We start from the raw sequence: 21,967 nt of genomic DNA on the forward strand, positions 1-21,967 counted from the left end.
ACTGGAGACATTTCTAGGACAAGAGAAAGGCTATAAAGGGTTTGCCGTTAAGGCCCAATCATTATCCAAGAAAAAGACCATAGCAAATGAGAAGTCAAAGAAGTGCGCATGGAAACCTAAATATCATGTCATTGTTTAGGCTTAAAGATCCCATCATGGGCGGATGCAGAGAATACAAGGAATTATACTAGGAATCAAACACATGGCATTAGGTTCTTTAGAATAAATCCATCTTGTCTACGAACCTTACCCGAACAGGGTTCTGTGGTAAAATGCTTAAAAAATTGAACTGTCCGATTTCATTAAAAAATCTAATTGCCTTGATGGTCAGCATCTATGCTTTCCACATTTTTAAGGCACTGAATCGAATTTGGTGTCAATCTTGGGCAGCTAAAGAGACAATTGTCCTCATTATAAGTTTGGTGATAACCTGGCAGTAAATCCACGAATTACCACTAAATGGAATTACATCTGCATTTGTAATTGCATCTCCATAGATGAACAGTCCAGTGGTTCTGGGCCTGGGACCTCCATGACACCTCGTCTCTGCGATACAGCATAACTTCATGCTTCCAATGAGGAATTAAATTCCACTTTGACTAAATGCTCACTATTCTCTCCTAAAGAGATCAGAATTTTAGATAAAGTTCAGACCCGCCCTTGATATCTGACCCTCCTCCCCCAGGATACTGCCAAAGGAGGGTTTACCTCAAATTTCGTAGCTTGGCATTCTGCTCAGTCAATTTCTTACAAAAGGACTTGTCCACAAGAAATATGTAAAAAGTTATTATTAAACCTCTTTTGGGAAAAAACATTTCTTAATTTTGTTATACATTTTATTTTATTTGTGTCAGTGGTTTCATATAAACCTTACACAACAAAGTACATAAACAAACTGAAAAAATACATACATATGAATTCTTGCTAAAAACACTTCCACATTAAAAAGAGAAAGAAAACAAGAAAGAAGAAGAGAGAAAGGGGAAGAACAAATTACAATAAAACCATAAAAGTTCAAATGTAAGTCAATTCCTTCAATAACATTTCTTTCAATATTTCATGCCTAGATCGTCACAATCACAGTATTTCAATCCATCAAATACATCTTTTTCAGGAACCGCATAAGTGCATAATTCATTTTTAACATTATCCCCTGAAAGAGTCATGTCCACAAAACTTCAGTAATAACAAAAGAAGGATCGTGAATCAAATCACTAAAACACAAATTGTGCTGATTCCTCAATGCACTATATTATTAAATGTCTAAACATTTCCTCACACTCCCACTAAATCTACAAAGTGAACTATCCACAGGTAGTTTAGATCTTATACTCTGTTGGAGTTTAGTGTACAATAGGTTGAAATGAAATTTCATCATTGTCCTTCTTGCTAACCGAGAGGGCAATTGGGTCAAATAAGTGCTCCTTTCTCCTACTTTTAAAAATGTGCTCTGTGTATCCACATAGTATTTTAAACTGTAACTACATTACAGTTTTCGCACCAGTCCTGACGTATCAACATTTGTTGAGCAGATTTCATATTCACCAATACATTTGAAAGTGATAAACCTTTCCTGGACATGGTGATGTGACATTTCTTCACATACTCAGGAAGCTCACCCTGGGAACTGCTACCAAGTAGTTCAAAGAGAGTATTTTCGGTGGGAAGCAGTACATTCTTGCAGAGAGTTAGTTTTCTCCATGAGCAGTGAATGTTCAAAGATTTCAACCCCAACTAGTATCTTATTAAAACTGCAGGTACATATAGGGGAAGGCCTAATATTTTCTGCCATATCAAGCCCTTAAACTTAGATAAATCATAAGCATCCAGGAGGTGATGGTTTTCTATCCCACACATCAATGCCAGAATCACCTTCACTTCATAAAACATAACTAACAGATTAATGGACATTGTCCCACACTGATAAGCTAATAATTGCCTTTTTGTTCTAAGTTGGATAGCTTTTATCCTCAGTGCGGTCAATAATACCACTCGAGATGGGGCTGCCGTAACAATTAATCCCAAATATTTTAAATCGTTGGACTATTATAACTTCAAATTATATCAGCTAAAACAATCTTTTTAATAGTCTTAGCTCTCCGAATATGCATCATTTTTTATTTCTTGATATTTATGACAATATTGTTCTTTAGAGTATAATTCTGAAATGCAGTCAAGAGACGCAAAATCCCAGTAGGGGTACAGTCAAGGAGAACAATGTCATCTGTGTAGGTAACACATTCCATTTTGACCTTGTTGATTTTAGGGGAGACAATAGCATCTTGTGTTAACTCTTTGGCCATATCTGCTGTATAAAGATTAAACTAACAGGGCGCCAGGATACAACCCTGACTCAAACCACTGTCTGTAGCAATAGGTGCAGAGATTTTTCCCTGTAAATTTAATCTTACCTGCAAGTTAGTATCTGTATGCATGTGCAGTAAGATACTCAAGAGATGACTCAGTAACCCCCAATGTTTTTATTTTACCCAAAGGGTGTTTCTATTAACAGTGTCGAACACTAATGACAGCTCAATACTGGCCAAAAAGACAGAGCTGTCAACTTACCTCAACAAGCCCGTTGTAGTTCATCAATCGCATATCCATTTAATGAGGTGACGACCCCCCACCCCGAACCCAGTCTGAAATCTGTTAAGGATATTGTTACTACTAGCCCAAAAAAACAAGTTATTTAAAGATTACAGATGCACAGATCTTTGAATCTCCCTCCAATAATGTCTGTAATTCATGGGATTCAGCGTTTTCCCCATTTTATAAATGGGCACGATTATGTAATGTAAAGGGGGGGTTACAGCCAAGCTTAGTATTCTACAAAACAATTGGGTTAGTATATTTGCCCAAATGATCGGATTTAAAATAAAAACACAATTGCAAAGCCCATTTGGACCAGGGACCCTTGAGCTGTTGCTTTTGGAAACAATTAAGCTAATATCTTCATCATAGAAAGTAAATCTGCTTTCTCTACCTCAACCACAACCAGAGACTAAAAACTCTGCACAGTATAATTTGGTATAGTAATCTCTCCATAAAGATTCCAGAATTGGATTCTTGGATTCCTGAAAAGAGTTGATTGGGAGTTGTTAGTAGCCGTAGCCAGCTTCCAAAAACTGATGTCCTATTTCCTTAGGATAGCATTTAACATCAATTCCCCGTCTAACTGAAAAATGTTCCCTCGCAATGCTTTAATGATGTTCTTGTATATGATTTAATTTGTCTCACTTGAGAACTCATTAATCTCTTACTCACCTGAATGTCTCTATTGAATCTGTGAGGTCTCTGGGAAAATAGTCCGCCTACATTGACACTGCCCTGTATAAATGACCGAACAAACGGCCTGGCACCTGAACTCAATTGCAGAGTTTTCCATTTTCAATAGAATTGACTTGTTAAACTTCTGTAAACAAAAAGCTTTACCCTTCTGTTTAACACGAACAATAGGGGGCCAGGTTTCCCGATATCCTTGGAAAAAAGTGTCACACGTCGCTATTAAGATATTGTGATCACTTATTATGGTCTCCAAAATCCCAAATTTCTTACATTTATTGAAAATGGCTTTGGAGCCAAAAATATAATCAATTGTTAATCGTAAATGCTTACTATGCCAGTTCTCCTCCAGAAAGACCAATTTTCACAAAATTGTAACCATTGGAAACGGCTCTTAAATAAGTTATCCTGATAGGCAGAGCGAATTCTCCCCCTTGAATTTCTCTTAAACAGTTAACATTTCTTAATTCTTTGATTTTATTTCTTTCTCACATTTATTTTGAAAAAAGTGCTACTATTCAATTTCATATAAACTTCTAAATGCACAGATTTACTTTTAAGAATAACTGAATCAGAATTGTTGTAAGTCTTGGATGACTAAACAGAGGCAATGAATGGCTGCAGTGTCATAGCTGTGATGTACTTGATCTATCCACATCTTTTGACACTGTTGAATATCTACTTCTGACTAGATGCTTCACCAGTATTGGCAATGGTGGCATAGCCATAAAATGGGCGTAATCCCCTAAACTTTTAATTTGCCCTCTACTGGTTCGACAATCATTCTGGTGTCTTCTGTTTTCCTGGGCAAGTCACCTGTTGAAAGGATGCATGATTGTGAAGGTGCTTTGCACGCAGCGTTTAATATTCATATCACATAGGGGAATCTGCAATTAAATATATGTCAATTGCTGGAACAAGCTGCGACGAACAAAGAAGACACCTTTAACTGAAGGACTACCCAGAGAAAGCCCTGCTGTGGCATCCTCCCAAGATCACATGCAATCGTGAAGTGCTGCTAGGATTTGCTGATAACAGCCTTCTCGATGACAGGCCTCCAAGACTCCTCTGATCCCAGATCAGGCAACGAACGGCTTCATGCCAATGATGTCGTTTTTTTTTGTCTTTGAGGAGACTTTCTCTCGAAACGAGGGATAAGATCCCTCCCGAGGAGACTCGGCGGCCGGGTCCGAAGATGCACAGCTGTTGTGATTCCGAGGTCTTTCAACTGGAGCATCGCCTCTTGGTGTTGTCGAGGGGGGCAACACTGTGTTCTTGAACACTTTTAGCATATGGCGCATAAACTCCTCCCATTGTGCCGGTGTACTAGATTTGGAAGGAAAATGACCCGTTAGGGTGAACTGGACGACGAGGTGGATGGCGACCTATGGTGCCTCTTTTTTCCATGCCTCGAAGTCGAGGAGTGGTGCAAACCACTTCTCGAACAGGAACATTTAGACCTCTTTTGACGAGCAGAAGTTGTTCTCAGCTTGTCTGATGTAGAGAGGGATTTCTGAGGCTTAGCTGTCGTTAACTTCCCTCTACGCTCTCTGAAGACTTTGGCCATCATCGACAGGCAGTCCTCACACTCCGAACATGGATGATTTGACCCCAAACACCACAGGCAGATCCTGTGCGGGTCTGTCATGGACATCTTTGCACCCTAGTCACAGCACTTCTTGAAGCCGGATCGAGGAGTGGACGATGCCGATGAGGAAGACATATTGCGTCAAAACTCAAAGTAATAATGATGAATTTTCGAAGAAAACTCAAAGAAGATTTTTCAAAAGTATTCGTGTCAGGAACTAGGCGTTATGCATCCCAAGCTGTGAAGTGCGGAAAAACGGAACTGAGGCCAACGGGTGCTGCATGTGCTACATATACTTGCGGTGACGTCGACATCAAGATGGAGGCCTCCGAGAGATATCGAGTCAACGACATCAATGCACAGAGCCCCCTGCTGAAAATACATTTTTTGAAGCAGCAAGCTGGATATTAGGAAATATCAAAGATAAGGAATATGTGGGAGGACACAATCCATTTGAATGCAGAGGAGTGTGTGCTGGAACTGTATACAAGGAGTGAAAAGCAAGTCAACCACTGGAAGCTGAAGTGACCAAAGTAGAAGACGACCAGAGATGCCTGCAGACCCTTTGCAACACCGTGAAGTGACCACTGCTGTCCTGACCATGCATTCTGTGTGAAAGAGGGGCTCCGAAGAGTACAACTCCTTCCCTTTGGCTAGTGGGAACAACCAGTCCCAAGACAAACTTTGAATTGCGCCATCTCCCGAGGTTCTTGGAGTTTCCAGAGCTACAGAACCCCAATACCAGGAGACCTGCGGCCCACTTTGAGTGCATCATCATGGAAAGCCTGAATCCATCCAAATCTTTGCTGAACCCGTAAGGACCCTCCAGAGATCCAATACAACTCACCTAGACCCCCTCAACAAAGTGCGGGACTGCAGGAAGCAAAGAAGATTGACCCGGTGATCTGTGTCCTTTGTTGGTGCTGGAGAAAAGGTGCAAAACCGCAGAGTGAACCAAGAAGTTGCTGAAAGTTGGGCTACAAGTACTCCCTCAAGACTGCTGCTGAGAGATCCCGTCCATTGTCCTAACTTCAGTCATCAGACCAAGGAATCCGGAGGTCAGGTCCAGAGCTGCAACATTGCGGAGCATCCAGCACAAACATTTTCTTCTAACCTAAGGTACTGTGGCAAAAAAGGTATTGCTTACCTGATTTTAAGAAGTCACTCCAAAGCGTTAGAGTGAACCTAGAGGTGTCCAGGGTCACCCCCTCTTACCTCCGACTCAAGCTGCTGCTTGTGTCTCATCATCGAGTCCTTTTACAGGTCTCCCTTGTTAGTTGTTAACTTGCTGCTTCTATAACACTAGAGACTGGAAGAAATCCTTAGGAACTCTTCGTATTCTGCTGCTTGCCAAGACTTTGAGCCCTCTCCGAACTGCCTTTAGCTAGGGTTGCGTTTTGGGACAAAAGACTTACTGGGCGAAGAAACCCTCTATAGAACCTTGAACCAGACTAATGTTACACTAACTAACCATTTTCCTTCCTTTAAGTGACTTTACTATATATGTTTGCAGAGTAAATGTATTATTGTATAAACTTTTAAAAACTGCAGGTGCACGTAATAACCGATAATACGATTACATTGGGCCTCATTACGAGTTTGGTAGTAGCCGTGCCCTTAATAAGGGCACGGCTACTGGCAAACGCGCTACCGGCACCCGCGAATGGGCAATTACCGGCCCATTACGAGTTGCATGAGCCGGTAATTGCCCATTCGAGGGTGCCGGTGCAATCATGAGTACTGCTCACGGGTGCTGCTCTCCACTCATAATGAGGCCCATTGTATCCATTGACTGCAACATGGTGTTCATCACTCTTCATTCAACTCAGGTGCAGTAATGATCCTGTGGCCAAATCAATAGGAAGGCTCTTCCTTTCAACTTACAGGAATTACTCCAAAAACTCTTGGAGTGAGAGCAGATAAAGGGCAGTTACTTATCAGCCTCAATATTGGATCATTTAGTTCGCAGAGACTTCCTAAATCCTCCAGCCATAGATATCGCTTCCCCCCTCATCACCACTTTAAAGGATTCACACAGTATATCGTTAGCTTCCACACTGCCATAATTTATCTAAAATATTTGTCGATTTTTCCTGACAGGTGGTCTCGAAATATCACATCTGTCAATGCTTCAGCTCTCATGGTCCATGTTGGGATAGGGGCAGACCGGTATGCATCTGCCAGGTAATAAGCAACAGGGCATGATCCATTAATGATCTGCCCATATAGTTTGCATTAAAGAACTAGAATAGATAGTCTATACGGGTCCGAGTAATACGAATAAACGTCCTCTTCATGTTTTCCAATATCCAGACATCTGCAAGGTCCAAATCCCCTAATAGTGTACCAAGAATTTGCGCCGGTGAGGATGGGAGCATGTGTTTGTCGTCCGACCTATCCAGGAGAGGGTCCAAGTCCCCTCCCCAAATCCACATTACAACCCTGAATGGAGCCAGCAGTGCAAACAAAGACTGGAAGAAACCAGAAGCATCGTGGTTGGGGGCATACGTGTTAACGATACATACTTCCCTGTCTTCTATATATATCCATGTACTAGTACCAGCCTACCCTCCCGGTCAGTATGGACCTCTAGAAGCAGGAGAGGCACAGGGGCAGGCACATATTGCAACAATACTCTAGCATAAGTAAGCATCTAACCCACCCCCATCTATGCAGGAGGAGAACCAGTCTAGTCTCTGCGAGGTGTGTTTCTTGTAGTAGAACTATCGCCACCTGCTTCCTGTGTAGATCTGTGTGCCCTATCAACTGCAAAACCTAGTGTCAGTGACCTGGTGGCCAATCTCTTGTAGCACAAGGTTTTCAATGTAGTTGGTGGTGTCCTGACCCTCTTCACCCTCTGGAAGACCCAGTATCCTGATGTTATTCCTGCAGGCTCTCCCTTACGCGTCTACAGCTCTGAACTCTACTATCTTATTTTTGTGGTTAAATACTTTACCGCAGTCTGAAGGTCTGTAGTGTGTGTGACTCGAGATATATTATTCTTTGCAGTGCATACTCGTTCTGCTAGTAAACCTACATCTTGACGGAGCAAATTAACATTTATCTTGACCTTGTCTATTTTGGACTCCACTGATGTCCTCAAAGACGCAATAGCATCTAGGATCTGGCTATCACCCGTCCCCACGTTGGGTTGTGGGGGTGCCTGTGTCGTCATTGCTGCGGAAGAAGTGTCAGCCTTCGTACATTTTTATGGGCAAAGGACTCCATTTTGGTTTGGTTAGCCCTGCCCATCGATTTCGGATCAGGCATGAGGAATCTCACCTGCGCTTATCGGCATAATCTTCGGCCGGGATGGGGGGGGCAACACACCTCTACCCCTGCCTCTGTGGTCGTAAGTAGTTCAGGCCACCATCCCTCGTCCAAGCACCCACCTGAGGACCATCTGCCATCCACAGTTTTCAGGCCTATTCATAGAGCAGTAGCCCATATACATTTGACAGCTCTCCTGGATGACAGGACAACCTGCAGTAAGGCCTTTCCAGTTGCAGCCTACTTGCAGGGCTCTGTGTACTGCTCCATAGCTGCTCAGGCTACAATCCACCACTCTTCACTACAGATGTGCCATCTTTGCTGAGACCTTTGACCTCGCTGCTTCCCCCAGAATAGCCCGTGGCCTCACCTGCCCAGCTTTGTCATGAATACTTGGCTGATTGCTGCTTCTCTCCTTCCCACAGCATCTGTGCAGGAGCGTAGTTTGGGCTGTCCGCACCTGCCAAGACTCCCATCCGTTGGGGGGGTGAGGCGGGGAGCTTACCATCAGTAACCTATGGCCTCCTTATAGAATCAAAGTCTGTACGCTTGACAACCTGCTGTTCCCCGCAACACCTCTGCAGCAGGACCCCTCTCAGTCTCTGGCACTGTGGCAAGTGTCTCTCTTGTTGCGTCTCTCCCCTTCTATCTTCACTAGCTTGTCGCCATTTTGACAGTCCGGCAGCAACTCCCCTTCCTTCGCCTCTGCCACCACAATCTCTGCAGCTGATACTCTGCTGGTAGATGGCAGGTGCACGTGCCTGCAGATCGGTGGTATTAGGTACCAAACATGTGACACAACTATGGGGGAAAGGATCATTATATCATAATCTGCCGGGAACACCAGAAAAACACGTCCTAACGTCATGCTGGTAGCTCCGCGCCTACTCAGAATGAGAATCATATAAGGACAATAAAAAAAACATTTGCATTAAGCTATTTGATGCATCAATTGAAATAGTGTTATTCTAGCTCTACAAACAGGTTTATCGGAATCATCACATCAATGACCAATCAAAATTTATTGAGTAATTTTTTTCTTGCCAGTTACCCAAACAACAGTGCATGAATCACAGAAACGTTATGTACTTATGATTAGTTATGGGCATAGCCAAAGTTTCTGGTACTCAAGCAGCAGCTTTCAGCCCAAATGACTAAATGGGGAAAGGCGCAGACAGCACATGATATTGCCCACACCCCAAGTATGCCTGAAGAACCTACTTAGAACACGCAAAGACTAAAAGGGTTTTGGAGAGCCGTGAAAATGGCAAAAACCTGAGAGGCAAGTTGACAATATTGAAACGCATCTACAGCCTAAGGTGGGTGAACCTAGAAAAGAACCTAGAAAAAAGCACAGAGGGGACACTGAGAACATTGAAAAGTGGCTAGAGTCTGTGCAGTGCACTGACAACCCTGAAAAGCACAGAGAGCCTAAGAGGGATTCTGAAAACCCACAATAGTGCCTAGAGACTGAGAGTGGCAACAAGCACCCTGAAAAACATCTAGAACTTGAGAGGGGCACTGAGAACTCTGAGAACCACTGAGAAGGAGAAAGGCGGTTGAAACCCAGCAAAGTACTTTGAATCGGAGCATGAATTGAGAAAGATTTTTAGACAAACAATTAATCAAGAATGAAGAATGTGTCTTTGAATCATATGTGCACATGTCTCAACACTACCATGCAGATAGATTTGGCCTTAGAAAAGGCAGTGATCCCTTCAGAAGGTCTCCTGGTGAAGGCTTCCCACACTGTGTTGTGATACCCATGCCAAGCTAGGGCTTATAGATGTGTACAGAGTGCTGAGCACATGGATAGTGAATAAGTACAGAACATTACCTTGGATTCCCCGCCTCCAAGGACATTCACCATCACCTCCATGACTGTCTCATGCATGCCCAGTGCTCTCATCAGATTCGGGTGCTGGTAGAAAACTTTATTGTTCATTATATTCCTAAGCAAAGAAACAGAGCAAAATGTGATTAGTGCTCAACAATTATCATCAAGAAGTCAGTCAGCTTTCTTAAAAAACAAACATTTTTGGAGGTTCCACTGTATGTTTTTAGCTACCACTTTTTTGATTTTACCCCCTTTTATTTTTGGGATATTTTTTAAGCATCTCAATATTGGCTTAGGGTTATTGGGTAGGCAGGTGTCAGCTGTGATTTAGGTTTCGCTTCATTAGTGGAGAAAACTTATTTGTCGCATTAGTAACCCAATGTACCTTTTTGATAGCCATTTGACTGCTGCATTGTTTTTAGGTCCTGCTCAAAGCCATTTTGTTTCTTGGGCTTTCCTTTATTTGAGAAAACCATGAAGCAGGACTTGAGTGTTCATGATGCACTGATGGGTTCACTCTGAGCCCAGCTATGTAACCCCTAAAGTGGTTTGAGCTGGCTTCGACCAGTCTCTGGCCTCAGACATTATCATTACAAAACGTGTGGGGGCGGTCCTGGGTGTTTGGCCTTTTTTGGGGCCAACGTAATTGGCTGGCTACCAAGACCTTTATTTAACTTCCCTTTGTGTTATTGGTGGCCTAAATCAGCCCCTGTGTGTATGGGTTAGCTAGGGGAGACTGTGTTCTTATATTTTATTCTGTTTGGTTTTTACAGGATAACAGCTGGGTTTAACAGCTGAAGGATATTTCAATGAAGACACCATTGTTGCATTTTTATGTCCAGATCAGACCCAACTGGCTGGACCGTGCCTCATGGGCTTCGCTAAGCTTCAGATTTCTGGCTGTTGGATGGTCTTCCTGGGTTGCCCTTGTCCACCACCTGGTCCTTCTCATTGGCTGGGTTAGGCTTCCCATGCTGGCACCATTTAATTTTCTGGTCTGTTTTACTGATGCTTCATATTTAATCACCTTAGTGTTGGAATCTGCCATCATCTGAAAGGGCGATAAGCCCCTAAAACCCTACATCATCTGCTCATCTGGGTCACTCCACCATTGGTATCATCATGAAAAGGCCTTCGGATGGTGGGCTGCAGTTATTTGCCCTTTGAGTGTCTGGAGCCTGCTTGTCCCGGTTCTTCTGTCCTTCTGGAATCATCTTTGCTGATGCTTTCACATCTGGCCGATGGATCCCACAACAAGGAAGGACAATTGTTCTTCTTTTTGGCCATCAGGGTCATTGTTGGTCCGTGGTTCTGGATTTTACATTATGCCCTGCAAAGGAAGTCTCTTTATTCACCTCGCTATTTATTCGGTCTTCGGCCAAGTTATTGGCAATTGCCACTGTGAGTACCTATCTCTCGGTCCTGGGTTGGTGGGCTATCCAAGATACCTTCCCCCATATTTCTCCTTGGTTGGTTGGTTGGTTTGGCCATTGTCTTACTTTGGCTTGAATACTGCTCTGCTTCTCACCTTCCTGCTGCTCCCTAGTCTCGAGCCTGGCACTGGATCTCTTCAGGAGAGTCTGCTCTGGTGTCCCCTGGGTTGATTGCTGTCCTCTGTGCACCTTTACAGTATATATGCATTTAGTGTTTAGTGGAGCTCATGCTCCTGTGAGTAATGGAAGGCATAAAAGTTTTGAGTAAGGCTTTAACGGCTTCCATTCACACCACAGCTCTTTTTCAATCATTTGTATGGCGGAGAGGTTGGGCAGAACACAACTTGCGTATCTGCAGCCTCACTTCCTTTCCACCATACAAATGCTCTAGCATTTGTGCTGGCATGGATTTTCATGCCGGCGCAAATTCTGGAGAGTCCTGTGGAATCCGCCAGCTTTAGGCACCAGCATAAAGCAGGCGTACCCCATAGGGATCCACTGAACATACTGCCTGCCATGGTAAGCAGTGTTCACAATTGAATCAGGCAGGTTTAATTGTAATTGTGAGCGTTGCTTGCCATGCAAGCATGGCAAGCTGCGCTCACATTCAAATGTAAACGCTGCCTGATTCAATTGTGAACACTGCTTACCATGGCAGGCAGTTCCATTTACTCTCTCTGCACGGCGGAGTGCAAATGTGTATGGCAAAATGAGGCATACCCATGTGTGCGCTACCTTTTGCCCTGCACTTTTGTACTTCCCGTGCAAATGTAGCAAATTTGGCAGTGGGGAGCCTCCTATGTGTATGTCACCACGTAACGGCTCCCGCCACCAAATTACATTTTAAATGGACATAAACTCCAGTGTATATTTGTATCAACCATGTTACTATGTGCTAAAGGGATACGAATACTGTGTGTTTGTATGGCAAATTGGATTGAGATGTCTAAATGAATGCAATGTTGTACTTTGTCTAGGGGTTCCCATGTCTTTTCCCTCTTCTTTAGACTGTATGTACAGTGCCTATCATTAGATAGGGGACTGGTATGTTAATGGTAGGGGTGGATTGGATCTTAACTGATCACTGCTGTTTTTAAATATAAATATACCCACACACACACACACACACACACACAGGTTCCGGCATGTGCTATATGTACTTAACAGTACTTATTTTAACCTGATAGAGATTGTATGTGTGACTTTAAAAAAGTGTATACTTTTTCAGTATATCAGAGTTGGGTGTTTTCTTTTGTTAACTGTGTGGACTAACTGAACTTTACTACCAGCTGTCCTTCCTCCCTTAAATTATGCCCGACCGCTCTGCCATTGCCACCTCCTTCAGGCTAACCTAATGGTGAAAGTGTTTTCACCATTAGGTTAGATGTTTGCACATCCACTACCAGAGCGCTGTGTGAAAGTCATCCTAGCAGTTGGCCCTTAAGAAGATGAAACAGGAGATCTAGGTGGACTTATAGTACTGCAAGAGCAGCGGGGCATTTGGGCTGCATCTGTGAACTGCAAAAACTGCAAGCAGGTACAATGTCTCCAGTCCAACGAAAGGCCCCTGTGCTGAGCAGAGTGAAGGTAGCAATACTGGAGTAACTTGGGGTGCATGCAGCACATCATGCATTTGTAGGGCTCAGTGGAAACCAGCATATAATAGCATGCCATTTTTAAGGTGTAATGGTCAAGCTGTGTATAGGAGAGGGAGCATGAGAGAGGTCAGAATGAGGTCTACCAGGTCATGATTGAGGTACAATGGGAGGAGATGTGGACGTCCATGAAGTATCTGGCTAACTGAAGTCTACTGACAGAGCTGTGTATCTTGGTATTATGACACAAAGGGAGCCACAATCTAAGAATGAGCAACCCTGGAAGATTTGCAGGAGTTACTATCACTTGTAGTATTCTGCAGGTCAATGTAAGATGTGTACATGCTAGCTGTTACCCCTAACCACTCTATCACCCTACATCTACTTTACCTCTCTAACATCATCACTCACAACACCAAAACTAATTCCCAAGTCACGATATTGAGGGATTTCAACCTAGGTCTTTCTGACCCCAAGGACACTGCTGCCACGACTATTGATAATATCTTTTCGAATGCAGGATTCACACAGTTCATAAACCAACCTACCCACAACAAGGGCAGAACCCTTGACTGGATAGCTGCCCACAATTGTCCCATCAACATCACCTCCAAACAACAGTGCTCATGGACTGACCACAACTTAATTACGTTCAATATCCAGTCCAAACCTGTCAGCCCTTCTCCAAGCATTTCACCTGCTACGGCCACTCGCAATAAACGTGACATCACCTGCGACAGACTCCTCCCTCTCCTCCTCCCTGTTCTCAATGACCAGGTTCTCTCATGCTCTGACCCCACGGCCTTGGTTGACGCTTTTAATCGGGCTATGCTTAAAGCCTTAGACACCATCGCACCCTCTAAACTGAGAAAATCCAAACCTCGAGCCCACCTGAATTCTTGGTTCACACCCCAGCTTAGAACTTGCGCAAAGAAAAACGAATTGCGGAATCTCACTGGAAAAGCAACCACTCTCCAGCTAACAAATTGTGTCTACTCTTGGCTACCCTCAATTACAAGGAAGCCATACTCCAGGCAAAAAAAGACACATACAATAAATGTATCGAACAAGCTAAATCTAATACCAAAGAATTGTTCAAAATCCTAAAAGAACTTGAAACTCCTGTTACTGCACCTGACACCTGCACCAAAGATAGCACTTGGTGTTCCAAAATCCAAGAGGCTCTCCTAGGCAAGATTGCCACTCTCCAAATTAAAATCAATAACAAACAAACTAGCCTTCAATCCAACCCTCAACCGAACCTTATACCTGCCATAAACCACTCCATCCCAGATTCTCTGACTCCTTTTAGCTTCTCTCCACTCTCCATTTCTGAAGTGGAAAAGATCATCGCTAGCCTTAAACCTTCCAACTGTCATGGTGACCTTTGTCCTGCGCCCATTATTAAGGAAGCAGCTCACGACCTAGCACCATTCATCACTACGATCATCAACTCCTCCTTTAGCTCTGGGATTGTACCTGACAATCTAAAGGATGCGTGGGTCATCCCTCTCCTGAAAAAACCTACCTTGGATCCCACATACCTACGAATTACAGGCCAATCACTACTGTCCCATTTCTACTAAAAATCCTCGACCGAGCTGCGTATTTACAAATTCAAGAATACCTTGAATCAAACAAACTTCTGGGACTTAGGCAATCGGGGTTTCGGCCACGCCATGGCACTGAAACTGCCCTTATCGATTTAAAAACGCAGATCGAAGATCTAAAAGACAAAGGCAAACTTGCGCTATTACTTCTCCTGGACTTCTCGCGGCCTTTGATCTTGTCAATCACAAGATTCTCTGTCACCACCTCAAATCAGCTGCACACTTCTCTGACAAAGCTTCAACCTGGATCAGTTCGTTCCTAGATAATAGATCAATGCGCATGTTCTCTCCACTAGCAGCCGCCCCACCTGCTCCTGTCTCTTGTGGCGTGCCTCAAGGGTCCTGTGTCTCGCCCACATTGCATAACGTGTTTACCAAACCTCTTTTTGATATTCTGGACCATCTGGGCGTCACGTATACTAATTACGCTGATGACACCCAGATACTAATCCCTAACACAGGTGACTACACTACTGACTCCCTCGCCATCAATGCCATCTACCAGGTCATCCAAGCATGGATGGCCCAACACGGACTCTGCCTAAATGATGAAAAGACAGAGCTCCTCATTCTTGGTTCACCACAAAAACTCACCAAACTTGACCCTGCTTTTAAGTCCTTCACCATTGATGGGAATACTATTCCTAGTGCTAAGGACACAAAAACTCTAGGGATTTACATTGACTTGACCTCATCCCTGACTAGACAAACCAACTCAGTCTCATCAGCAGCGGCTTATACTTGTAGGTTTATTACTGCATGTCGCCCGTTCCTCTCTACAGCTAATTGTGTGACCTTGGTTAGGACCCTCGTACTCTCTAAGGTCGGTTACTGCAATGCCCTCTACCTAGGCACTAATCGCTGTAACTTAAACAAGTTGCAAATTGTCCAAAACAATGCGATCAGAGCGGCCCTCAACATTCCCAGGCGCCAACACATAGCTGACACTAGACGTAACCTTCACTAGCTCTCAATCCCTCACCAAATCTCCTTGAAGTCTCTGGCTCTTACCCATAAATGCCTTCACAACCAAGCTCCTTGTTATCTGGCGAACAGATTTGCCCTCCATAGCTCCACTAGACCTCGCAGATTGGCCCAAGCCAACTGCCTCGTCATCCCACGATTCAATCTCCAAAGATCAGGTGGAACCAGCTTCCCCATCTTGGCAGCTAAACTATGGAACTCACTCCCTAATGAGCTGAGAGCAGGACCCTCCTTTCTGAGATTCAAACACCTTACCAAAGTCTGGCTGTCCTCCCAAGACATCTAACACTGGCTCACTGCCTAACTTGTACTTATGACGTACCTTTGTATACACATTCTGCTTATTATTCTGCTCTTATTGCTATTTTTCTGATTGTAAATTATGTAACTCATCTGTAAACATTGTAAATAATGCCATGTTCTGCTTTCATCATGTTGTATCTAAGTTATGCGCCCGGTTGCCCCTGGGCCTGGTGCACTTTAGAAATAAACTAAATACTAAAATACTAAACAGTGAGAGAGTACAGATGATGCATTTTAGCCATTACCCAATGCTCTGGATCATAAGGTTCTCCTCCTCAGGCCCCATCTGAACAATGAGCAGCGAGCGGATCTGCCCTAGGCTTTCCAACAGGTTCATGGTGTCCTCCACAGATACGCCATTGATGGTGTAGGCCTTAGGCATGGCCCTGATGAGCTCACCGATGCCGTCATATTGCCGGTGGAGGAGGCTAAACATTACTCGCACCAACTCAGGGTTCTGCACAAACGATTCCTGTGCCCAGTGCACCATGGTGTGTGAAATCAGTTGCTGCAGGGTACCTTTTGGAGAAAAATGTCAGCACAAACCATCAATTTATGCATGGAATTTGGGGTTTCTGATACACTCCCCTTCAACATCTACTCAAACTCTGAAGTCATTTTCTATACCACATCTCATCCGTTCAATCTGGGACCCTCTACAAGTACAAGTATTTTGCCCACTGTGCCTAATGCTGGGGATCATATATCTCTGCCACACCCTAATCCAGGTATGCACAAGCTTCTCACTCCCTCCAACTCTGGGGTCTTCAAACAAAGATAGTATGCAATTAGGGTAATAGACTGATAAACATTAAGAACAAGTGCACATTTTGAATGATGTCAGCTGACCCAGATTCTAAGATGGAATCCAATATCTGGAAGAATACACAGTAGGTGGGCGGCACTGTGAACATGATAGCAACATTATTTTTAAAATCCTTATACTACTTCAATACTTTTTCAGAGCAGATCAACACTGCAGCCTTTTGAAGTGCATGTTTTAGCAGACACAATCTTTTGAATTTCATTCAGCTTTGTCTGTGAGCAGTGCACAACACACAGATTTCACAATGATCATCAAATAGTATAGACACACATGCTTAACTGAACACTGCAGAAATAAGTCATTCATTGTGGTAAATTTAGATTATCTAAATAAGGCAGTGCACATGGTCCTGTTGCTTGGAATGATGGTGGCATTTTACTGCAGATGATGCAGCAATGAAGGCAAGGATTTCAGAAATTAAATGCAGCTGTGAAGCCATTGCACCCATAATTTTAGTAAGGAAGAAATACTACTGGAAGTATTATAGTACATTGGCAGATGAATGTTAACATCTCTCTAAATCTTTTTAATTAAGGTATTTTACTAGGCTGGGCATGGTCAGTGCAAAGTAAGAGATGAGAAGACGTTTAGGGAATAAACATTGATCCAACAGGAATACTCCCAGTTAAGGTGCAATCATTGTTATAATACATTTTTCTAATGCATACATAGCTCGGGGAGCAACTGAGTGCTGTAAATGTCACAGAGCAAAACTATGGTAGTGATAATTTAACAGGTCATTATGTAAACATTGGTACTAACTATGATAAACAAAATATGAATGGGCCTGATTGGTAGGATCACTGGTTGTCCTCATGGTGTCTTGCCTGACGCTGCTGTGCCCTGTGATGTTTAGCTGTTGCTTTTGCTGGGAGTTCTAGGCTAATGATCATTCTTTTTGCTGAAAAACTATAAACATATATTTTCCGAGTTAGGACCAGACATGGCCTTATTAAACTTCAAATAGATAGTAAGTTTCATAGCATCTTTTTAGAAGGCTTTTTCAAAGTTCCCCTCTGTGGCAGGACTTAGAATAGTCAATTTAGGGTTAGCAAGGTTAGTCATAACTTCAGCTAAATCACACTCTTATGTAGCATGGACCAAGCAACAAGGCAGAACTAAGATGGAAGGGGGCACTTTTTTGTAGTAATGTTAACACTTAGCAGAAATAGTAAATGAAAAGCCCCACTCACGTCAGTATAAAAATTACACTATTTATTACAATACTACACTAAGACACACTTTAAATATTCAAAAGCAGGTGAAAGTATGTTGGTACATAAATATGACACAGTTGTGTAACACACAACAAGCAGTTATTCATATAATCAATGCAATCACCAAAGTAGGGATAAATGATTGTATACATACATCAAAACATAGGCATATACCAAGCCTGTGGGAGTCTTTAGGAGTCTCACAAAGGTTCCTGAGAGATGAGGTGAATAGTCTAGAAGGGCCCACGCAGCTAGTGCAGTAAAGTCCTAAAGATAGTTAGTGCAGAGTAGAAGCAACAAGCGAAATAGGGGCTTAAGAGTCATAAACCAATTTGTAGTGAAAGGATAAGCAGCTACCACCTGTGAGTCACAAAAGGATGACCCACAGAAATAATGACCGGGACACCAATTCCCCCCCACCAGCCCCTGATAGGGCTGAAGTAAGCAGCACTACTTAGGAGTGGAACCCACCAGCCAGAGGTAAAAGCATCAGTGAGTGGCACTAGGACAGAAGAAAATGACGAGGAAGAGTCCTGCGGCTGAGGAACAAAGAGATGCAACCTACCAGTAGAATATGGTCCCATGATGAGAACAAGTGAGGCGAGGTAGTGGAGTCCCACCACCCTTACAGGCGACGGAAGCATCCAACAATAAGATGGCGGCCCAGGCAACAAAATCAGCAATGGGTGGTAAAACAGCCCAGAAAATGGTCCCATCACACATAGGAAACGTGATCCAGCCAACAAGGAGGACCAGAGGAGGAGGACAGCCCAGAAAGGATGTCCAGTAGTCGAATATTCCAAACGGAGCTAAGACTAGGGAACAGAATATTGCTAGTATGGCCTAAACTTGTCTTACAAATGCAGCAACGATCCCCTAGTAGGTAATAAAAACTGCTGAAATCACAAACATTCGAACTGAATTGAGCGTAAGAACAGGGTCTCCACTAGATATCACATATACCTAGGGGCTGGCCTAAACTGGCCCAGCAATCATACAACGTTTTTGGCAGCCAGACAATCAGGTTGGCCACAAAAAAACATCAAACACCAAGCCCCACCACCACAGGATGTGTAAAGGCCAGGGACTGTTTTTAACTATAGAAAACATCTTTAGAGGGCTCAGAGTAAAACCATGTGCGCATAACGGCCATATTAGGTCTCATTGTGATTTTGCCAAACAAAGTAATGCCCAAGAAACAAAATGGCAGAGGGCACGACTTAGGAAAGCACATTATTACTCCAACGGCTACCAAAAAGTTACATTGGTCGACTAAATTGTTAAATCGGATTGCACCCCTGGTGAAGCCAACCTTATTCACAGCTGAAACCAACCGACTCTCCAAAACCAATCTAGGGTGATAAAGTCATCCTGTGGCAAGAATGGAGTGCTTGAAAAGAACCCTGTCCCCGGAGGGAAATGGGCTTCCTTTGGACAATATGCAAAAAAACGTTGTGGCCACAAAAATAGGATAAGGTTCCAAAAAATAAAAGCGGAAAAAAGCCAAATGACAGCAGAACCTCCAAAAAGGGAATTCTGCCATAACATTCACTTATCATGCGATCTAAGGCTCCAGGAAGGCTCCCCTCTTTTACTAAGAGCAGTGCATGTAGAGCAAAGAGGTTCCAGTTCCACAGTAAGGTTATCTGAAAGGTTTCCATCCCCAGGGCTAGATGAGGTTGTGCAATCGGGGAGTCCCAACTACAGAGAATGCAAGCCAGATACAAGCTATGCAACTCTTACGAGCGTCAGAGGGGAAGACCAATCAAGCAGGATTAGAGATTAGTTGAACCCACTGGTTTAAGGGAAGAATGCATCAGGTAAAGGTCTCGCCTGTTAGTGAAAAGAACAGCTACGCCTTGGCGCTGATGGGCTTGACCAGTGGTGGTTCCAGAGGCAATCCTCCTGCGTCTCTTCTTCTTTTGATTCTTGACTCCTCTGGTCGACTGTCAAATGGATACAGAGCCCTCCTAATATGTGAATTATTGGGCTATAGGTGACCACAGCACACCAACTTGAAGGACCTGCACCTTTCAAATAGGGTTTTGCTGTCTATTCATGGACAGCCAGCTCTGCCAACAACAGTTCAGCAACGCTGACATCATTCTGGCTGGAATGTGCAAGCACTTCTCTTGCTTATTGCAAGAAACTAGTGACATTTCATGACCATATAAACCCTTTTCAAACCTTGTCGGGAGCAAGAAAGCCAACTAAGACAGAACAACAAAGTTATAGTTTAAAAAACAAAGCATTGCCATTTTGGACCACCGCTATGGTTAAATAGCCACCTCACAGTAATGATATATGGGGGCATAGTGGTGCTCCCACAAATGATGAAAAAGGGTTCTACTGCTTCCATCCCATCAGCGTTGTACTGGAATGTCTAACAAATATAGCAAAATAAACAATGTTTCCCTGCAGTAGTCTCCATAAGGAAGGTGGAACTTTCACTCAAAACAATTCTAAATGGCAGACAGAAGCCCCCCTGCACTGTGATCCATAATGACTAACAAGTGCCCCCAAAACAAATTAGTTAAGCCAGTCCAGGTCACACAAACCATCTGCATATATTCTGAGGGACTGTAGTAGATAGGACATATGTAAAAAGAAAAGATCTGCTAACAGGTTCACAATCTGTCCTGTGCTGTCAGAATGGCCTAGAGATGTGTTCGGCCATGTTCTATTGGTGACCTTACTCGCTAACCCATCCTATATTCTGAAATCTGCCACCCCATGTAACTATAACCTTCAGCTGCTGTTTGTATACATCAAAAAGGAACATGAACGTTCAGTGCGCATGGTAATAACACGGCATCCATTGCACAGTATGTGGACACTATTCAGCACCTCTGAATCTCACCTACTGACCACTGGGTGGCTTCCACGATATGTGATCCTGCAGGGACCTCAGTGACCTGCATAAGATAAGAACCCTGTCTCCTGCCATGGCACATCAAGCTGGAACATGAAAGCATGTGATAGACTTGGGAGTACATTTGACACAGTAAAAGACTGCATGTCTTGTACTGATTAAATGATATGAACTCCTGCAAAACCCACATTTGACAAAAGAGATAACAGTTTTGCACTGTTAGCTTACCAGCAACTCACAGTCAGCCACACAATAGGAAACAGAAAAGCAGGGCTCTGCTACCTTTGGCTCTCCAGATGTTTTGGATTGCAACTCACAACATCCCAAGCCAGCAAAGTTAATGGTGCTGGATTATGGGAGCCATGGCCCAAAACATCTATAGAATATTGTTTCCTGTGCAAGGACCCTCAAAGGCTCCCATCAGATGCAATGGAGCACGCACAATGACTCCTGTACTGTGATGCCTTGGTGCAGTGCAAGGCAATGTCATGTTCAATAGTATTTCCCACAGGATCCAAGGAAATGTGCCCTATAAGCAGTGAGTCCACTTCCACAGGCAGGGTGAGTTATGATGGTGCTGAATGATCAGAAGCCACGTTTGACCCTTGTTTATACTCACTGGGCTTGGTTTCTTCCTCCTGCTCTGGTTCGCCTTCTGTTTGTTTGCGCCTGAAGCTCTTAACTTTTTCCACAAGGTTCATGAGACGTCCACGAAGTGAGGTGTCCACCTCTTCCTCTTCCTCCTCACCCTCTATCTCAATACCTGTAAAACACACACAAGCAAATCCAAGTGACCCAGAGAGTTATCCCTGTAAAACTACAGATTTGGGGCAAGTCTGACTCAAGAGGCACTAAAAGAGTTGGGTGGGGTCACAGTAAATTAATAAGAGGAGCTATTGCGTATCAGGAATGAAGTGCACGTTCAGAGTGAATACAGAGATAATAAAGGTGCAGAATGTCAGGACTGAGTTGCGTTGGCAGCAATCCTTCTGGGTACAAAGCATTAAATAGAAGTGGATGCAACATATGAGGATTGTGGTGCATTGAAAGAGCGCTGTGTGGAGTCTCAGACTATGATTAACAGGATGCATTGCAATTCAGTGCACTGGTATTAGGGTACACAATAGCAGGGATAATGTCGGTGAAC

General features: G+C 43.6%; 1 protein-coding gene across 8 annotated transcripts in view; it reads right to left on the bottom strand.

Annotated features, from left to right (window-relative positions):
• RYR1 (ryanodine receptor 1) overlaps nucleotides 1-21,967 on the bottom strand; it is a 946,449-nt gene that overhangs the window by 561,329 nt on the left and 363,153 nt on the right. For all 8 annotated transcript variants that reach the window (XM_069644325.1, XM_069644324.1, XM_069644319.1 and 5 more), the window contains 3 exons: nucleotides 21,440-21,583; nucleotides 16,151-16,424; nucleotides 9,981-10,095 (listed from right to left, as the gene is read on the bottom strand). In XM_069644325.1, coding sequence (XP_069500426.1) covers nucleotides 9,981-10,095; nucleotides 16,151-16,424; nucleotides 21,440-21,583 — 533 coding nt within the window. The remainder of the gene's footprint in view (nucleotides 1-9,980; nucleotides 10,096-16,150; nucleotides 16,425-21,439; nucleotides 21,584-21,967) is intronic.

Source organism: Ambystoma mexicanum, chromosome 2p (assembly GCF_040938575.1).
Source record: "Ambystoma mexicanum isolate Mex_15411 chromosome 2p, UKY_AmexF1_1, whole genome shotgun sequence".
Classification (NCBI taxonomy): domain Eukaryota; kingdom Metazoa; phylum Chordata; class Amphibia; order Caudata; family Ambystomatidae; genus Ambystoma; species Ambystoma mexicanum.